General features: G+C 42.3%; 1 protein-coding gene across 2 annotated transcripts in view; it reads left to right on the top strand.

The window, feature by feature from the left end:
• The window catches only part of CACNA1A (calcium voltage-gated channel subunit alpha1 A), a 253,987-nt gene that overhangs the window by 161,112 nt on the left and 73,843 nt on the right, over positions 1 to 19,032 (top strand). For both annotated transcript variants that reach the window (XM_083595029.1, XM_083595030.1), the window contains exons 27-30: positions 11,900 to 11,996; positions 13,552 to 13,712; positions 14,426 to 14,563; positions 18,189 to 18,390. In XM_083595029.1, coding sequence (XP_083451155.1) covers positions 11,900 to 11,996; positions 13,552 to 13,712; positions 14,426 to 14,563; positions 18,189 to 18,390 — 598 coding nt within the window. The remainder of the gene's footprint in view (positions 1 to 11,899; positions 11,997 to 13,551; positions 13,713 to 14,425; positions 14,564 to 18,188; positions 18,391 to 19,032) is intronic.

The raw sequence follows: 19,032 nt of genomic DNA, 5'->3' as shown, positions 1-19,032 counted from the left end.
GTGGATAATGGAGGTTAGGGTGGATTTTGCTCTTTATTTTCATAGCATCGGGTTTCTCACCCCCTTCCCTCTCAGTTCCTTTCTCTCTCACACACAGTTCCAATTTTGTTAAATTCCATTTATATTCCAATTTCTTCCATCCTCACTTGTTCAGATATTTTTAAATAAAACTTGCATTCCAGGGAGGATTGCCGTATCAAAAATGAAGAGAAAAACTTTAAATAAGCAAACCATGTGCTTCCCTCCCTCCATCGTCTCTCTCACCGAATCGTATCCACTCTCAGTCCAAACCTTTTACATCCTTGTAGCTGGGTTGTTTTTGCAGTTTCTTATCATCTCTGGCATGCACCTGTAGTTTACTCCAATTAGAATCCAATTAACAGGATAGCCTGTGCTTCCAGGAAAGGGGTGGGGGGCGTTGCAGTAGCCAGAGTGCTCTGTGCACACAGTGTCTTTGCCTGCCCTCGCATTCCATGGGGAAGTGAGTGCCATACCACCAGGCAAACTGCGAGTGAGAGCCTGGTTCCTCTTCCAACTGAAGAGGAATGCAGATAACGAAATTCCCCCATCATTTTCTGATTATCTCCATCTGTGTCTATTCCACAGTGTTGAGAAAGGCTCTATTGCTGGTGCACTGGAAGCAGGAAGACGATATCAAATGATATACTTAATCACATAGCATTGTTCTTAGAGATACTATTGGGGGGAAGAGTGGCCGCAGCCCCACTCCCCTGAAACATTAAAAAGCCCTCCCTCTACTTTTTCAGCTTCCAAAATAGTTTGCAAATTAGGGGGTGGGCTTTTTGGCTGAGCCCTAATATACTTCTCTTGAGTCTTTATAAAAGGTCCATGAATCAGAATGACAATGTAATCCAAATAAATCTACAATGAATATGATGTAAATAAATCTAGCACAATAAGTGAAAGTTTTCACAGTCACCACCACGAATGCTATTTAGTCCGGAGAGGAAGAGGGAAGCAATATATATTTTACTCCAAGCCTCAGCCTTTGTAGCAACTAAAGTTTACAGCCAGCTGTTATTGTAGGATTCCTGCCACTATAGGTCACATCCAAGCAGCCAAGAGCTTTCCAGCTGATCTTCACATCCTTCAGTTTTCCTGGATGTATAGAGATGGTCCCAGTTCTCCAGAGATGGCACTAACTCTCCCTGCTCAGTTGAAAATTTTGTCAGGTAACTTGATGGTATCCCACACTCTTTAGAGATACTTAGATAGAAGTGGCTGCAGACATGATCTGGTGCTCTTGGGCAGTGGCAGGGAAACATCTGTTACAAATTCCAGCCTCCTGTCTCCTTCACCCACAGAACCTTATGCAAATTTTGAAACTTAATGCTTCTTACAGAACCTTATGCATTAAAGGGGTAATACACACCCTACATTTAGTTTGGACAAATACCACCGTCCTTGACCATTTCCCCTCCATCTTCAAATTATCAGAGTTTCCCTCATTTCTTTGAAAGAAAAAGAACCTGGTTTTGCTCAAATTTATCCATTCACCATTTGCTACTTTCTTCTGCTTGTTACTTTGTTATGCATTTTTGTGGGGTTTTTTATATATATATTTGTAAATAATTTTTATTAATTTTCAATTAATAATATTCCAGTTGGTAACAAATCAAATCTTGCCACATCATACAAACAATAATGTGAATTATGCATCCAATTTAAAAAAATAAATAAATCCAGGGAGCTTCCCATATTCTGGATGTCTAGAGAAAGTCTCTTTCAGTGGTTCCTGCGTTCGTCTCTCTTGTTTTTCCCCCAGTTTCATCATTCCGATCTTAACATCTTCTTCCAATCACTGGTGTGTGGCTTTCTATCGCGATTCATAAATCCATAAGTCTGTTTGAATGCGAAGCATTTCCCCTGTGTTGTTCTTCTTTAAATGATTTAAGCGTAGTCATCCCAGTTGACCCTTCCTTCATCCCAGTTTTATCTTTGTTTTCCAATGCTCTGAGCACTCCTCCAACTCTTCTTAAATTAGTAAGATTTATGGCACAGTGACCTTCCAGGTCTTTGAACCAGTTGTTGCTCCAAATACAAATTTTCTGTAGAAAAACAATGCCACAAGCTATATCTCACACTTTCAGTAATTATTTGTTGATTGTTGTTCCTCCAGGATCCAAGCCAGCTCCCCCTGGCCCTGGAGGGGAGCGAGCCACAAATCACAAATTCACCTTCACTCTAATCCAAGTATAAAGATAGTCCATGCAGGCAAAATGCAGTTTTTGCATGAGATATTCCCAGTCCAATGAATGTCTTTTGCTTCCCCTAAGGGGAGTTCATTTATTTTCCTTCTGCATCACAACCACCACAGCCACTGCCATATTTCTCAACCCGAGCCTCGTTCTTATCAAATCATTATTTTTGCCTTGGGGCTCTCCGCAGATGGCTACGCAGCCAAATATCAAATTGATTTTAACAGTTCCTCCCACATTTCTTTTGAGTAATTAATTCTTTCTTGGTGAGGTTCACCAAAGTAGCAAATGAGAAATAAAAGAGAAAGTCGCTCACCCCACTTAAATCAAAGCGCAGTGATGAAAGTCCGTTTCAAGTCCACACCTTGGCATCCAGTGATTGTTTTGTTTAGCAGGTCTTTTTTATCTCCTTCTTTCCAGAACACGCCTGTTTCTTAGTCCTAATTTTAATGATTTTAGGAAACAGGGATCTCCCACTCATGGCAATGACTTTGGAGAGTTGCCAACTCATGCAGTGCTTGCACCCAGCATCCCTGCCCCCGCATTCTGTAGCGAGCAGCAGTTATTGGATGAGCTGCGGGTGACGGCCAGTCCCCCCCCACCCTGGGGGGGGGGGTCGGCAGGGCCAATTACCGCCATATTAACCCTGAAAACCTGAACAATTGGGGTCCAGTGTTCTGGGAAAACAGCCAACGGCCACGGCAGAAAATCAGAAGCTGGTTTGTGTTTTTATATTGTAAACCGCCCTGTGATCTTTGAATGAAGGGCAGTGTAGAAATAATAATAATAATAATAATAATAATAATAATAATAATAATGTATTTTGATGGAGAAGACAGACTGTTTCTGACCTTCCACAAGCCTGGGTACCTCATTACCTCACAGAGCTGCCTCAAGATTCTGTCGACAATTTCTTAGGATGCTAATAAAATTATAAGTGTGTTTGGGTGTAGGCTATAAAGCTATAATTGGACAAATCTAGCTTTTTTCAAACCATGACAAAATATCCATTGACTACAATCTTGAGGGGTGAAAGATTTTTTTTACAGGAATTCCACAGGAGCTTATTCTAGGATAATGAAGAACTTACTGGAATGAAAAAAGAGGGTGGGTTGATGCAGAGATATCCCATTTATCATATGAAAAGAAAAGTAGGAATTTCCTGAATTCTCAGAAGCATCATACATCATGTCTGGAGTTCTGAACTGAGTCTCAAACTTTTATCAATAAATGAAGTTACAGTGATTTAGAATCAAGAACTTTCTGACCTATACTGGAAAAGAACTTTCCTGCTTAGCAGCCTCAGCAATTGGTCCATTTCATAAGGCAGAGTAGCCAGCCTGGTGCCATCCAGATTTGTGGACCACTTTAACACCCACACCATGCAGTTAGAGCACTCTTCACTTGAAGAGTCATAGCTCCCCCCAAAAAAAAAAACCCCTGAGAACTGTAGTTTGTTAAGGAATTCTAACTCTGTGAGGGATGGCCTAACAACTCTAAGCACCCTTATCAAATCACAGTTCCAAGGATTCTTTGGGGGAAGCCATGATAGTTAAAGTGGTATAAGAGTGCTTTTAATGTATGGTGCGAATGTAACCTACAACTCCCATCATCCCTGACCATTGTCTATGTTGGGACTGATGGGAATTTGAGTCATAAGCACCGAAATGTCACCAGGTTGGCTATCCCTATTGTAGGGCTTGACTGAACTGGTCCCAGCTCCTGATTTCCTTTGCTCCCACATGGAACAAGGAAGTCAAAGGGAAGAAACAAGCAGAGACTCCTTAGTATTGGGGAACCTCACACCTGTGTCATGTGTCTGCGGTTCAGCTGAAAATAGGATGTGCACAGTGTGTAGTGCTGATTGATTCAGAGCACCTTAGACAGGATTTGAATGTCTTAATTGCTTCCAAGGGTAACTAGTTCTAAAGGTACAGATTTATATTCATTTTCCCTCCTAGAAATACTACACCTTGGACCAAGGTGTAGTAGAAGAGGAAAGAACAATCTAATAGGTTGCCACTTCTGTTGTTTGTTCATGTTATAGCTCTATTAGCACACATGGCAATCTAAAGGCTTATCCACACTTTTCTTGTCCTGCTGCTTTCTTCATGGGGAAACCGCTCTTTAGCGGATTTCCCCCAGATTGCCATTTGTTCTGTTTATTGCAAAAGAGCAGGTGTTCCCTTGGAAAGGAGTGGGTCAAGGGGAAACCGCTCAGACTCATGCCTAGAAAGAGCAGGTCAAGTGGAAAACCACTCAGCCCTGTGCTTTCTAGGCAGAGCCGTAGCTACAAGGGAGCTAGCCAGGTTTTTGTACTGGGTAAAGGCTCCAGAGGGGGGGCACCATTGAGGCTCCCAGGTGAAATAAAGCTTAGTTTCACCCTGTTTCTAGGCACAGGACAAGCAGAAGTGCAGATGAGCCCTAAGCTGCAATCCAGTCCACTTGGCTAGAGAGGAGATTGGATGAGGCAGAGGTGAGCCTCTGTCCAACCCTGCCAGCAGAGATGTTTCACCACTGTACCTCAATGTGCCTGCACAAATGGCAGTCAGGCAGAAGCTACCACCAGCAATATCACCACTGGATGTATTCAGGGTAAACCCCATAACAGGGAAAGGTCAGAGTCAGTCCAGCAAGGGATCTGCTGGATCATGAACTAGCCCTGCTGCCATCACATGATGCCAATGGGCCCAATCTGGGCCTCTTCACTATGCCAGCTTGGGAGTTGGCGTAGCAATAGGGCATATATTTTTTTGTTTCCCACTCCCTTTCTGCCCTGGCTGGAGTGAGTGGTGGGGCTGTGTGGATGTGGTGGTGGCCATGTCATTTGGTTAAGCCCTGCCACTGCAACCCATGAAGAAAAAACAATCCTTCAGTGCCAGTGAGCTTACCATTTAAATTGTGGTTAGAAAAACGGGGAGTTGGGGGGTGAAGTGGAGGCAAGTGTAACAAGGTTTTCTGAGTATGCGAGCAGGTGAAGTTCCATATGCATTTGCAGTGGGAGGAATGCAACATAGCACTAAGGAAATTGCTTCATCAGGGCAAGCATTGCTGCCTGATGAAACGTCCTCTCTCCTCCCCTATTGTGCTGTTCTGAGGGTTCTCTCAGTACCCACCCTCCAAGCCAATTTGGGGATTATGTGGAGGGAGAAGAGCAGAAAAGCCCAGTAGCAGTTGGGGTTGTCCTTGTGCAGGCTTCTGCTAGTGAACAGTTAGTTGCCTAGTGTCTTTATCCCAAAATTCATCAAAGCCAGAAATCTTGAAGTTCATGGGCAGTTTTTCTGAGGTGCTCTGCACTCCATCATTCAGCATCAGGCTCTTGTGATGCATGAGAAAAAAATTATTAATGCAACCTTATCTTATATTTTCTATCTACAAACCACAAGGATGGTAGGAGATTCCACAGCAACCCAAAGGTTACCAGATTAGTGCAGTCAGCCTTTCTCCTGGAATAGCCACCTTATTTCCTCCCTACCTGCATGCCTTGCACCCATTTTCCAGCTCTTCCGTGCATCTGCAACTTTCTTCTATAGTTTTTGGCTCTCTGCATGAACCTAGGAACGTGCTGTGGCCTCCTCAAAAGTGCTTGCACTCATGCACTGGGGTCTCAGGGTTGCTGTCTCCAGTCATGCCCAGGTGAGATTTAATCTGGAGGTGTTTCAGCCTCTTTTCCCAGATCACACACCTTTAACAGCATGTTATTCTTACATTTTTTTCCATCCTGAGGCGATGGGCAAAGCAGCCTGAATACAGAGTGAACATTTTAAACCTTCCGTTCTCGCCTGAGGCCGCAATGCTTCGCTTACGAACCCCTCCATATGTCCTTTTTATTCATGATTATTTGTTGTCATGATGGTCCTGCGAGTTCCTCTGTAGGCGTCTCAGGTGAAGGTAGTCTTACAGTTCTAGCATATCTCTTAAGTAGCCAGACATAGAACAAGCTTGAGGAAGAACTGAGGCTGAAATCCTGGAATGGTGACTAAAGTTTCTAGTCAGGTGTCACATATGCAGCACGTGGCACTGAGCCAGTGCCATCACATGGAAAGGCAAGCTCCAGTAGTGTTGTGAACTTGTGACTAAGGCAAGCCTATGTCCCTGTAAGGCAAGCCTATGTACCTGGGTTGTGTAGCAGGGTGAAAATGTAATTGTCTCTAAGGCCTGCCGTAGCTCACTCTTCCAGATATCCCATTTTTAAAAATATCTTAACACAATGGAACTTGATCCTGTACCTGCAGGACTGAAGAATGGGAGCTGTGAATTCACCTTGCAATAGATTAGCATTTATTCTACTGATCCAACATGCACATGCTTATATACTCAGCCTTGGAGATCTGACTAGGACAGTTCTTCTGCTTCAAAAAGAATAAGGGCAGCAAGCGCCATGGAAGAGAATATGGGTGCATTAGTAGAGATGATGGGTATCTGACAGATTTATCAGAGATTTGGGGCTTCTGGAGACTATGGGTCTCATTTTCTTTTATAATCTGACAATTGCCACCATAGAAGAGTGGTGGAATAGGATTAATGTCTGACATAGCTGGCATTTAAAAAGTCAGTGCAAACAACTTTGCAGAGACATTGTTGGTGGTTGTGTTTCCCAGTCATTTATTACTCTGATGGAACTTGCCACCCTCTACTGCACTTTCCCTTTCCTCTCTTTCTTATGCATTCTATATCACTGGTGATCTGGTTTGTTCTTCTCTCATCTCTCATCAGTTTCATTAAAATTTTCATCAGCATATAGAAAATGTTTTTGAGCCAATCATGCCAGCTTCAATTAAATGTACAAGGGTCTGTATTGTTTTTCAGCTGTGTTGCTGTCATCTGACTGTATAAACTGCTCTGTAGTCCACTACGTTACGTTTATTCATACTATTGCATCAGTAGCAGCCACACCAGTGTGTTAAGCAACTAGATTCTGGATTGTAAACTCATTTCATAGCCACTGTTCTAGACTGGAACTTGGGATCATCGGAGGAGTGTCGAGATAATTGCTATTACCCCACCTAGGTCCAAAAAAAATTGTGCTGATGAGAGCTTGGCCTCCCCCACCACTATTGCTATCTCTATTTGGACAAAAGAATGATCACCTTGATAGGGAAGTTAGTAGAACTTCATGAAACAATAGTTTTTATTTGTACTAGCTTAGAGGTAAGGACTGAGAATTGTTAAACAGTGTCCCAGACCTAAACAGCCTAATTAGCTTCCCATGTCATGTGGTGAGGCATGCAACCTGATCCCACATATGTTTATTTGGAACCAAGTCACACTTAAAATCCTAACCATGCCTACTACAAAATATGTCCTATTGAATTCAGTGGTGCTTACTCTCAGTTAGGTGGGGTTAGGATTGCAGCCTTTGTCCCTACTAAGTGTGCTTAGGTATAAAGACTTGATATTTCAATCAAACTCCTCTTCATTTTCATTCCTTAGTCAGGATTTGTGTAACCATTGGAATTTGACGCCTCAATTTTTATGTCAGTGGAAATTAGTATATAAATCCAAGTAAGCACATCAAGAAATGGATGCTGAATGAAAGACTGAAAAGCTTTAAAGAATAAGGATATGTAAATTTAGGGTAAAGATTAAGCCTTGAATAAAAACCAAGTACAATCTGAATGTGAGTAAGCTCCACATAAGAGATGAGTAAGATTTTTTGAAGCGCCTTTGGCTGCTGCCCTTTGCCCTCAGGTGGTTTTTTGTGTTTGTTGTTTGTTTTTGGATGAGCAAGGGCAGACAGGTTTGTTTTCTTTGTAAGAAATGCTTTGTCCAGTGAAGCTGGAAACTTCCCAGGTTTCCAACTGAGCTGGCATGAAGGATTTTCTCAACACCAAGGCTTTGATCTTGTTTAGCCTAAGATCTGTAGCTAAACAGTTGTAGCACATTACTACCCTGTGTTTCAAGGCAGCCACCAAAGAAGGGTACAGGAAAAACCTATTTGGTTCAGAAACTTCCCTGAACAGAGCCAGCATGTGGTATTGGGTTCGTTTGGGGTTTATGTTGTGTGTTCTCTTTCTTAATGTTACTCACTTTCCTTGTCTCTTCCCTTTCACTGCCACTTCACAACAGGAGCAGCACACGGTAAAGTCTTTCTGTCTGTCTCTTTCTCTTTCTTTCTTTCTTTCTTTCTTTCTTTCTTTCTTTCTTTCTTTCTTTCTCTCTCTCTCTCTCTCTCTCTCTCTCTCACTCACTCTCTGGTACACATTCTATTTATCTATGTGATCTTGGTTATGCATCACTTTGGCTAATGTGGTTGGAAGGGAAGACATTTTAGAGCTCCTTTCGTCTCTCCAAACATCAGTCATTCAGTTGGTACTGTTGTAGGTTGCATCACTGAGTTAGGATCGTTGTATTTTACTGTCAGGACTCTGGGACTCCGCAATGGCCATGATGTGCACTGAACAGAACATTCTACTGCAACCTGCTTGAAATATATTGAAATCCTACTTGTGCCAGGAACTGATGATATGCTAATGTTGTCAAGGATGAAGGACAAGGATGGTGATTAGAAATAACATTAGCTTTAAAAAGAAAGCCCCCACGTGCTAGAGACTTTGGGAACATCCAACTGCACTGAGCAGTCATAGGACAGGGTGCTACTTCCTAGAGGCCTGTTGTCATCTACACACAACAGCAACAAAAACGGCCCTGGAACATATGCTTGGGAGTTGTTGGCGTTTTTTTTTAAAAAAAATCTATCCTCCCTTGTTCTTTTGTTCTGTCAAGGAGGGAGTTGGAGAGCATAGTTTGCTTGGCTGTACAGCCTGGGGCTCACTGTTGTTTGAAGGAAAGTCTTTTGGTGAATAGAGATATAACACAAATAAGCAGGGCATTCTCACAACTATGGAAATATGTTATGCCCAAACAGACAATCCTTCTGTCTCTTTGTTCTGCAGGCTAGCTATTTACAGTAATGTTAAACATTTATGCTGGAAAATGACAGTGTTTGGGAATGTCATGGCCAGAGAGTGCTAATAGGATCAAGCTGGAATATGTCACTACTAGGCATCCGTTTTGCATTTTCTGGCATCTAAAACTGTCATTTTATTAGAAGTGTCATGAGAGATTATCTAGCTGTCAGAACTCAGAGGTCTCTAGTTAGAACTCTTTCCCTTTGTGCCTGACTTTTGGAAGGATTATAATCGGGGGCTCTTCTCCAAGTGGCTTTGTTGGCTCTCCATTGAATATATGTTCACTCAAAAGTTTGAAAACCATCTCTCCAGCAGTGCATTTCTGAGAAAAGGTTTTGCCACTCTCTTTATAGTATGAGGCTATTCACATGTGTTGAATCAGAAGTGTAAAAGAAAGAGTGCTCCTCGCAGAAGTGTATGTTAGATAGCAGGGCCTGTGAAGCAGCTGTAGTTATAATAGCTCTCCTGTAATACAGTCATGTTGCTTAAATGTTTCCTTAAATTATAACTATAATTTATTATATAGATGCCTCAAATAAACCCGCTATTAGAAAAGCTGTGTTGTAGTGGACTTGCAGTGGTTTTTTTGTAGGCATATACAAGTTTCTCTTACCACTCCAGCTGGTAAAAATACAACAACATTAAGAAATTAAATAGCTAACAATTTGCTGCATATTCATGATTTCCAAAATCAGCTGCCCTGCTCTGCCTAATGGTGGGGCTGGCTTTCAGTGGCTTCTTGTAGAAGATGAGAAGAGATTATATATTTCTCCAAACTAGGAATCGATTCCAGGAATATGTCCTTGTCGTCTTCTTTTTCCCTTTTTACCCAATAAGAAAAATTGACAAGGTGGAGCTAAATGGGACTGAAGAACTTTAGCATATTGATACTCTCACCTTTGCATGTGTGTTGTGCACTGAAGGGAGAGATGGAATTCTATCTTACTGCTGGAGAGAAGGTTCTAGGTTATCTGGATGCAAACAGAATGTGAGCCAGTGGATAGGTTAAGGAAAAGCATATTGAACAGTCATCCAAGGACGGGACTACTTCAGAATAAACTTTTAATTCTCCCCATACCAAAAATTCTCTGGGATTGGAAAACTAATGTGTAATGGAGAAGGATAGGCTAGAACAATTCTCATAGATGTGCAAGCATTCTTACTGTGGTGCTGGCTTTCAACATACAAGAATTTTTGTCATGAAATATGCCATGCCACCCATCTGCATTCTGAAGTACAGTAGTACAGTCCCAGGAAGCCTTTACTACATGATATAATAACAACTACAACTACTACTACAACAACAACCAAAGCACCCAGTATGTTTGAATATGTGTTTTTTATGCCTCAGGGCTATAAAGATTCTGTAGGTGTACTTTGTATTCTGTCAATTTGTAGCAGGTCTGTAAGGGGCTTCCCACATTTCTGTGTTCTGTTAGTTCTGTATAGTTATCTGCATAAAGCTAGTATATGTTTCTAACAGCATCAACATATTCTGCTTCACTTTGGCATCAGTTCCTGAAGCAGCACAGTGAGAGCATTAATTCAGGCTGCAACTTCTTCCTTTGTTATTTTCCCCATTCTTAGGAGAATCCTGTTTTAAAATGCCCCCCTTCATTTGATATGATGTACACACAGCGCGGGTGGCACTGTGGGTTAAACCACAGAGCATAGGACTTGCCAATCAGGTCGGCAGTTCGAAACCCCGCAACTGGCTGAGCTCTCGTTGCTCGGTCCCTGCTCCTGCCCACCTAGCAGTTCGAAAGCACGTCAAAGTGCAAGTAGATAAATAGGTACCGCTCCAGCGGGAAGGTAAACGGCGTTTCCATGTGCTGCTCTGGTTCGCCAGAAGCGGCTTAGTCATGCTGGCCACATGACCCAGAAGCTGTACGCCGGCTCCCTCGGCCAATAAAGCGAGATGAGTGCCGCAACCCCAGAGTCGGTCACAACTGGACCTAATGGTCAGGGGTCCCTTTACCTTTTACCTTTACCTTACACACAAATGCATAGCCAGTTAGGATCTGAGAAATGTAAACCTTAGTAAGGCTGTAATGATTCTTGGCATTGTACAAAACTGGGAGAAGACAACTTTAGTAGCGCAGGAGATGAGGGGAAACTAATATAGGGTAGCATAAAAACAGGCAGGATAACTTGACTGGCAAGGTTTGAACTTTAAAGGAAATTGAAACTGAGTTGAAAACTGCTGTTGAATACTTTAGTGCTGTGTATCAGCTGGTATCAATGAGTGCCATTGCCTTGTAACACTCCAATACACCTCACAGCACCTTCTATGCTTTCTCAGTGAATCTGGTAACAACAGTTAAAGAATACATCCAGCAATACTTGAACCCCCTTTGAAAATGTTACTTCTAGACCAGGCTATTTTCTTTTTTGAGGAGCACATGCCTTGGGACGGAGCATTCCAACTTCTTAGCACCTTGAGGAATTCTTCACAAGGGATCTAAATCCTATGGTGCTGGTGAACAGAGAGGTGCTGAAAGGGTACCAATACAGATGAAGTGATGGGTGGAATCAAAAGCATATAAAAAGGGTAAAGCAGCTTAAGGAATGGAAAGAATGGAGTGGTAACTGGAAAAGGTAGATGCGACTGTTACAACAGAACCTTAAAAGGAATATGGATGACAAAAAGGGTAGCAGATAGCATGAGTATATATCTCCCTTTGGCAGTCCTCTGTCTAGAACAGTGTAAAGATTCAAGCCTCATTGTTTTTCCTTGCTCTTCTGTCCTCACCCAACATCTCTCTACAGAGGCAGCAAAGGGAAAGACATCAACACCATCAAATCCTTGCGTGTCCTGCGTGTCCTCAGACCCCTCAAAACTATCAAGCGATTGCCAAAGCTCAAGGTGTGTTGGGGGTAGCAGCAAAAAAAGATGGAGTCAGAGCCATGTACATTGATGGAACTATGTAAATAAATGATGATGATAATCATTGTTGTTTTGGGGGGATGTAAATCAACAGTTTAAGAAAGAAAACGTGGTTGTGGTTAGAGTGAGAAGAAGGTTGGACCCAGCCTTCAGACCCTTTCATGCATGAGATCTAGTGAAACAAAGGGAGGGGTTTCTGTATTTTCTCTCCATAGGCATCTCTCAGTGTCATTTGAATTGGATCATAGTTAGGGATGGAGGAAGAATCCACCCTACCCTTATACAATCCAGACAGATCATGCATGACCTGGATCATCTTCAGAATCCACAGTGCAGTGAATTCCATTATGAGGGAATCTGCAGGTTCTGTGCTGCCTCCAACCCCTCTCTGAACTTCCCTCCCTTTAAAATGCATGTAAACATTGGGACAGCCATTTCCCCCCAATACAGTTCGCTCTGGGAGTGACAGAATGATATCAAGTACTGTTGCTCCCAGGGAGTCTTGCTCTATGCATATTGGAAGCAAGGAGCCCCCCATGCTAGCTGCTTAGGCTCCGCGTGGTTGCATACACTATTCCTGAAGCTATAAATAGAAAAATGGGTGGGGCGGGGGGGGGACTGGAGAGAGTATGCAACCATCAGACTGCCTTATAAGTACTTTAACATGTGTGTTTCTAGGTGCATTTTAAATAATTTTCCATTTAAAATCTGCCTGGAAAGGGGATGGGATGAATTTAGTCCCATCACCTGTGAGAACTGGGATGGACCAGACTTTAATGGGTCCATCTGTACCTAAGCATAGTTGTGCCTGTTTTCCAACCATAATTCTGCAAAATGAGGATAACATTTCATGCATCTGATTAAGTGGACTTTAATCCATGAAGATTTATGTAATAAATAAGAGAGCTAGACTCTCTCTTGCTACAATAGACTAACACAGCTTTATCTATAAGTAGCAAAAAAGATGGAATCCTCTTTGTGGGGACACGTTATTGCTCTGTTCTGGAGGAACTTGAAATTATTTTTGGATGGGCTGAGGATTTTCAAGAAATAGGTATTTCTGTGGTTATGCAGACAGCTTGGGACTTGGCTTCCTCAGAAGTTGCCTGCTCCCACAGTGATTTCTCAGCCCTTGAGAGGCTCTGCTTTCATATAGGCAGCTGCAAGAGAGAGAGGTGGTGGAAGCAAGATAGTGGAGTATCCTCTGTGGGAATCCACTGGATTTCTATCTGTTTTTAAAGGGCTTTTGAATATTTCTACTTACTTATTTTAATAAATGTTTCACATCAAATTGAATTGCTGTGTTCTGCAATTTTATGGTCTGCAGCTCTTAAAATAGTTTTTATTCATTTGTTTAGTGCTGATATTTTAGTGCTGCATACAATTGTTAATTTAGCTTGATTTTATATTTGGTGTTGTATGTCCTTTTTTTTTTTTTGCAAGCTGATTTTTCTTTAAGCCTCTTTGGTTGGCTGGATATACATTATAATAAGTTATCTAGCAAACCCTTACCAGAACCCTGTGTTCTTTCCAGGCCGTCTTTGACTGTGTGGTGAACTCACTCAAAAATGTCCTCAATATTCTCATTGTGTATATGCTCTTCATGTTCATCTTTGCTGTGGTGGCTGTCCAGCTCTTTAAAGGCAAGTTCTTCTACTGCACTGATGAGTCCAAGGAGTTTGCAAAAGATTGCAGGTATGTATGTTGCTTCCATCCATTTTGCCACCATTCTGCTTCCTGGCCCTGACACCATTCCCATTCTAACATTTTCTAAGAACTTTTATGTCTCTTCTCTAGAGTTATAGACTCAAAACCCAAATTAGGTTGGTGCTTGCAGGTTGCATTTCTCATGTTGCGTTCCCTGCTACATCAGTGCAGGCAAATGAATTCTAATGCTGTAGTTCCTGGTTTATATTTTGCTGTGTACTTGTTAGTATTGTTTGTTATGCTGATTTTATATCTCACCATTAAGTAAATATAATCAAGAATAATAATACAAATAACCCAGATCCATAGTGAAATCACAGCATAGCTCAGTTATTATCTTACTAATAACACAGCCAAATCTTAAACTGGTGTACATCAGTGTCAGTCAAGTTAATGAAGTAACTGTGGTTTATATAGATCAGACCTATTAAGAGCTATTGTGTTAGAGCTAAGTGAATCAGCTCCACTTAAGCACCCTGAAATGAGGCTGTTATACCCGCTAAAGTGTGATCATTAACTATCTGGATTAACTTTTGTGTGAGAACATGAATAAAAGGTTCAGACACTCCTTATATTCACACAGAGACTGAAGCTCCAATCACTGGCAAAGCAACCATTTGCACCATAACATATCCTTGCTAAATTGTCCACTTCATTGTTGTAGCATGTCCCTGAATGTTTCTCTTGATCTCCTTCATCAGGGGAGAGTACTTAGTCTATGAGAAGGATGACGTGAAGGCTGAGAAGCGAGAATGGAAGAAATATGAGTTCCATTATGACAACGTGTTGTGGGCGCTCCTTACTCTTTTCACTGTATCTACAGGAGAAGGCTGGCCAGAGTAAGTGATTCAGGAAAATGAGTGTTGGTTACTATGCTAGGCTGCTGGGTATCTGGTTGGCCGCTGCTGGAAACTAGATTGGTCCCTAGACAGAACTAGTCTAGCCCTTTTGGATTAGCTTCATCACTAAGACACTTTTGTCACATAGAAGTCCAGGCTTATCAGCCATAGTGTTCCCTTTCCATATAAAAACACCATCCTGGGAAGAAGGATTTGTATGAAATGTTTCTTTATTTCTGCTGATGAAAAGCCACTGAAAGCACAGGAATGTAAAATGAGGCAAAATGTAATTAAGATTGGGGCTTGTGATTTATGACACCCAGCTCTACCTCTCCTTTAAATCAGAACCAGTGAAGGCGGTGAAGGTCCTGTGTGAGTACCTGGAGGTGGTTGGAGGATGGATGGCGGCTAACAGATTGAGGTTGAATCCTGACAAGACAGAAGTACTGTTTTTGGGGGACAGGGGGCGGGTGGGTGTGGGGGATTCCCTGGTCCTGAATGGGGTAACTGTGCCCCTGAAGGACCAGGTGCGCAGCCTGGGAGTCATTTTGGACTCACAGCTGTCCATGGAGGCTCAGGTTAATTCTGTGTCCAGGGCAGCTGTGTACCAGCTCTACCTGGTACGCAGGCTAAGACCCTACCTGCCCGCGGACTGTCTCACCAAAGTGGTGCATGCTCTAGTTATCTCCCACTTTGACTACTGCAACGCGCTCTACATGGGGCTACCTTTGAAAGTGACCCAGAAACTGCAATTAATCCAGAATGCGGCAGCTAGACTGGTGACTGGGAGTGGCCACTGGGACTACATAACACCGGTCCTGAGAGATCTGCATTGGCTCCCAGTACGTTTCCGAGCACAATTCAAAGTGTTGGTGCCGACCTTTAAAGCCCTAAACAGCCTCGGTCCTGTATACCTGAAGGACCGTCTCCACCCCCATCGTTCAGCCCGGACACTGAGATCCAGCGCCGAGGGCCTTCTGGCTGTTCCCTCATTGCGAGAAGTAAGGTTACAGGGAACAAGACAGAGGGCCTTCTCGGTAGTGGCGCCCACCCTGTGGAACACCCTCCCTTCAGATGTGAAGGAAATAAGTAGCTATCCTATCTTTAAAAGACATCTGAAGGAAGCCCTGTTCAGGGAAGTTTTTAATATTTAACGCTGTATTGTTTCTAATACTTGATTGGGAGCCGCCCAGAGTGGCTGGGGAAACTCAGCCAGATGGGCGGGGTATAAATAATAAATTATTAAAATTATTATTATTGTTGTTGTTGTTGTTGTTGTTGTTGTTTATGAACTTTACCTTCTGGAAACCCAAGGTCCATTGTGAGCATGCACATAGCTATTTGTTTACCTGTGCATATGTCCCATCTTTATTTTAAAAAATGTTTTGTCTGTGGAATAGTGCAAGAGCGGTTGTACACAAAACAGCTGTTTTAGAAGATTAAACTAAAGTGGACATGCCTCCAGCAGCAACTGGTGAAGTTAGGCATGCTACCTTTCCTTTGGACCGTTGAAATAAAATAGCTAGATTGTGCTCAGACAACAAGCAAATGGGAATAGGGGATGTGGAAATAAATAGCACTGAGAAAAATAGCTTTACCCATGTTAAAAAAACAACAAACCAGCCACACAATGCACTTCAGTGGGTTACATGCTATTTTATGCCAGATTTCCCACCTCCATTACTGCATTATCAATAGATTGGGAAATGCAAATTAAATGGGGGCGCTGCCATTTGGATGATGATGTGTAGATAACATGAAAAACTTAAAAACATAGGTTGCATCAAATTCACTTTAAAATGCCCTATACATAACCCCTTTGCCAGTGAAACAATTTCTCATGTGACCTATACTGTATTTCTCGGCCCATAGGGCGCACCTAGTTTTTTGGGGGGGAAATAAAGAAAAAAAAATTATTTTCCCCCCCAGGCGTGGGGCTGCAGCAGGGGAAACCCGAGCTTCCCCCGACCCCAGCCCCCAGAACAGGCAGCTCTCCGCAAGCCGTGGGAGAGCTGCGCGACTTTGCGCAGCCCTCCCACGGCTTGCGGAGAGCTGCGCGAAGTACGAAGCCTGGGGGGCGCTGAGCTCAGTGCGCCCCCAGGCTTCAGGGTGCAGGCAGCTCTCCACAAGTCGCGCAGCTCTCCCACGGCTTGTGGATAGCTTCCTGAAGCCTGGAGAGCGAGAGGGGTCGGTGCGCACCGACCCCTCTCGCTCTCCAGGCTTCAGCAAAAGCCTGCATTCGCCCCATAGGATGCACACACATTTCCCCTTCATTTTTGGAGGGAGAAAAGTGTGTCCTATAGGGCGAAAAATACGGTAACTGTGATCAGCTTACTGTAGACCTCCAGTGCCCACACCCCACATTAATATAGCAGTGCCATTGGTGCGAGATTTGGAGGCAGATGTCCAGGGCTCAATTCAGAAGAATGAGTAGAAGGGGCCCCAGATATAGGAGAGTTGGCATATTTTAAACCACATTTTAAAATCAGAGAAATAATACACGTTACCATCTAAAAGCCTTGCCCCTCCATAAGATGATAACGTCTAGAGTTTAAAATCACCTATATCCAGCATTGTGCAAATAGCAGGGGTTGCTTCTAGTGCCCTAGAAGAATTGTTACAAAGAACCAAATGTGGGCAATGTATTAGTTACATCAAAGACAGGTCTTTCTTTAAAATGGAAAGAATCAGCAATCCCTAAGATTAAAAACTGGCTATTAACAAACTGGGGAACTTACTGCATATAACACTAATGTCTCATAACAAATGTAACTGATTTGTAGAATACAGAACCTGAAAAAAGAGACAATGCATGTACTTTTGTAAACTAAGAAAATATTTAATAAAAATTGTTTTTTAAAAACAATCTGGGGAACTGCTGTGATGGATGGTAGGGGTAATACAGTATGTTAAGATGAGAGAGCCCAAAGCATACATATACCAGCTATTTTCAAACAAAATGGAGTTCATGAATTTCTGAGAGATACATGCACAGACAAATGGTTTTGAAATTGCAGAAGAATGTTTGGAATGTAATGTTTTATGTTTCAGACTAATCTCTGGTTCTGGAAAGTCTAACGTTTTGTTTTGTTGACTTACAGATTTGTAAATATAATTTTTGTTAATTAAAAAAACAGAATTGTTAGAAGGTGTCTCCATTTCAAAAGTACCAGTGCTTGCATTGACAACCACATGGGAAAGAGAACCAGAACAAATGACTGCATCTTCCTCTTCCTCTATGCACCCAAGAGGAAGAGGTAAGTGCTGCCTTCCCATCCATCTCTTTCCCACTTGCTATGCATTTTGCCAGCTGCCATCTGAGACCTTGAGCTTAGTAAGATTCATCTCACTGTGTGATGAGAATCTCAAAAGCTACAAAAGACTTTGCAGACACTTTGGTGTGATTACAGCTGATTTGGGATTTTAAATAGTCCATGTCAGAAAAACCTTCATGGAGCAGACTATCTCAAATCTTCTTAAATTTTGAGTATTGGGAACCTATCTCAGAAATCATAGGGTTTTACTACTATTTTAGATGGATCAGCGAGCATGATGGATCAGGGCTCTTCAATTCTTCCCACCACATCTCATTCGCTTTCCCCATCTCTCCTTGTTTTTTCTGCAGTGTCCTCAAGCACTCAGTGGATGCTACATATGAGAATCAAGGTCCCAGTCCTGGTTATCGCATGGAGATGTCCATCTTCTATGTGGTCTATTTTGTGGTCTTCCCTTTTTTTTTTGTCAACATTTTTGTGGCCTTAATCATTATCACCTTCCAGGAGCAAGGGGACAAGATGATGGAAGAGTACAGCCTGGAGAAGAATGAGGTAGGGCTAGGCAAAGTGCTTTGGCAAAAAAAAAAAAAAGTACTGGTACTGGTAAACCCAGCCAGCTTCCTGAAGTTTCTATTCCATTCCTTTATGATAGTTTCAAAACTTTGATTTGTTAAAAAATAGTGGGGGTGGGGGCAGTGGATAACTAAATCTGTGTTTAGTAGCAGTGAAACTTAAATGACAAAAAGTCAACAGATTTCAAAAACAGATTGGTTATAGAATACTCAAGAAGCTCATTCCCATTTTGAACTGCATCCATCTCCTCCTCTTGAGAAATTCTAAGAAGTTAACAATAACATCAAAATCCTTTAAAAAATACCCAACACAGAGATTTAAAAGCAACGCCACCACACACATACAAAAGTACACATAAGGGACACTGCACCATGTACTAGAAGTCTTTAGAGTTTTATTGATGTATCCTCTACTTCTGCCATCTATAAGGTTGGAGGAAACTGGAATTTGTGATAGTTTAAGGTTCAGTTGATATCATTTGTTTTTTTCCTCCACTCCTTGCAACATGAACAAGATTCTGCTCCTAGTTTTGTGCCGCACAATCCTTTTTCTGTTTCCTTCTTCTACAAATAGTAATAGCCCACCTCAAGCAGCTGCCCTGGGGGGAATATTGATGTCCTC

This window comes from Podarcis filfolensis (assembly GCF_964270895.1).
Source record: "Podarcis filfolensis genome assembly, chromosome: 2".
NCBI lineage: Eukaryota > Metazoa > Chordata > Lepidosauria > Squamata > Lacertidae > Podarcis > Podarcis filfolensis.
Note: the sequence above shows the minus strand (reverse complement) of the source record. Positions and strands in the feature narration are given on the sequence as shown.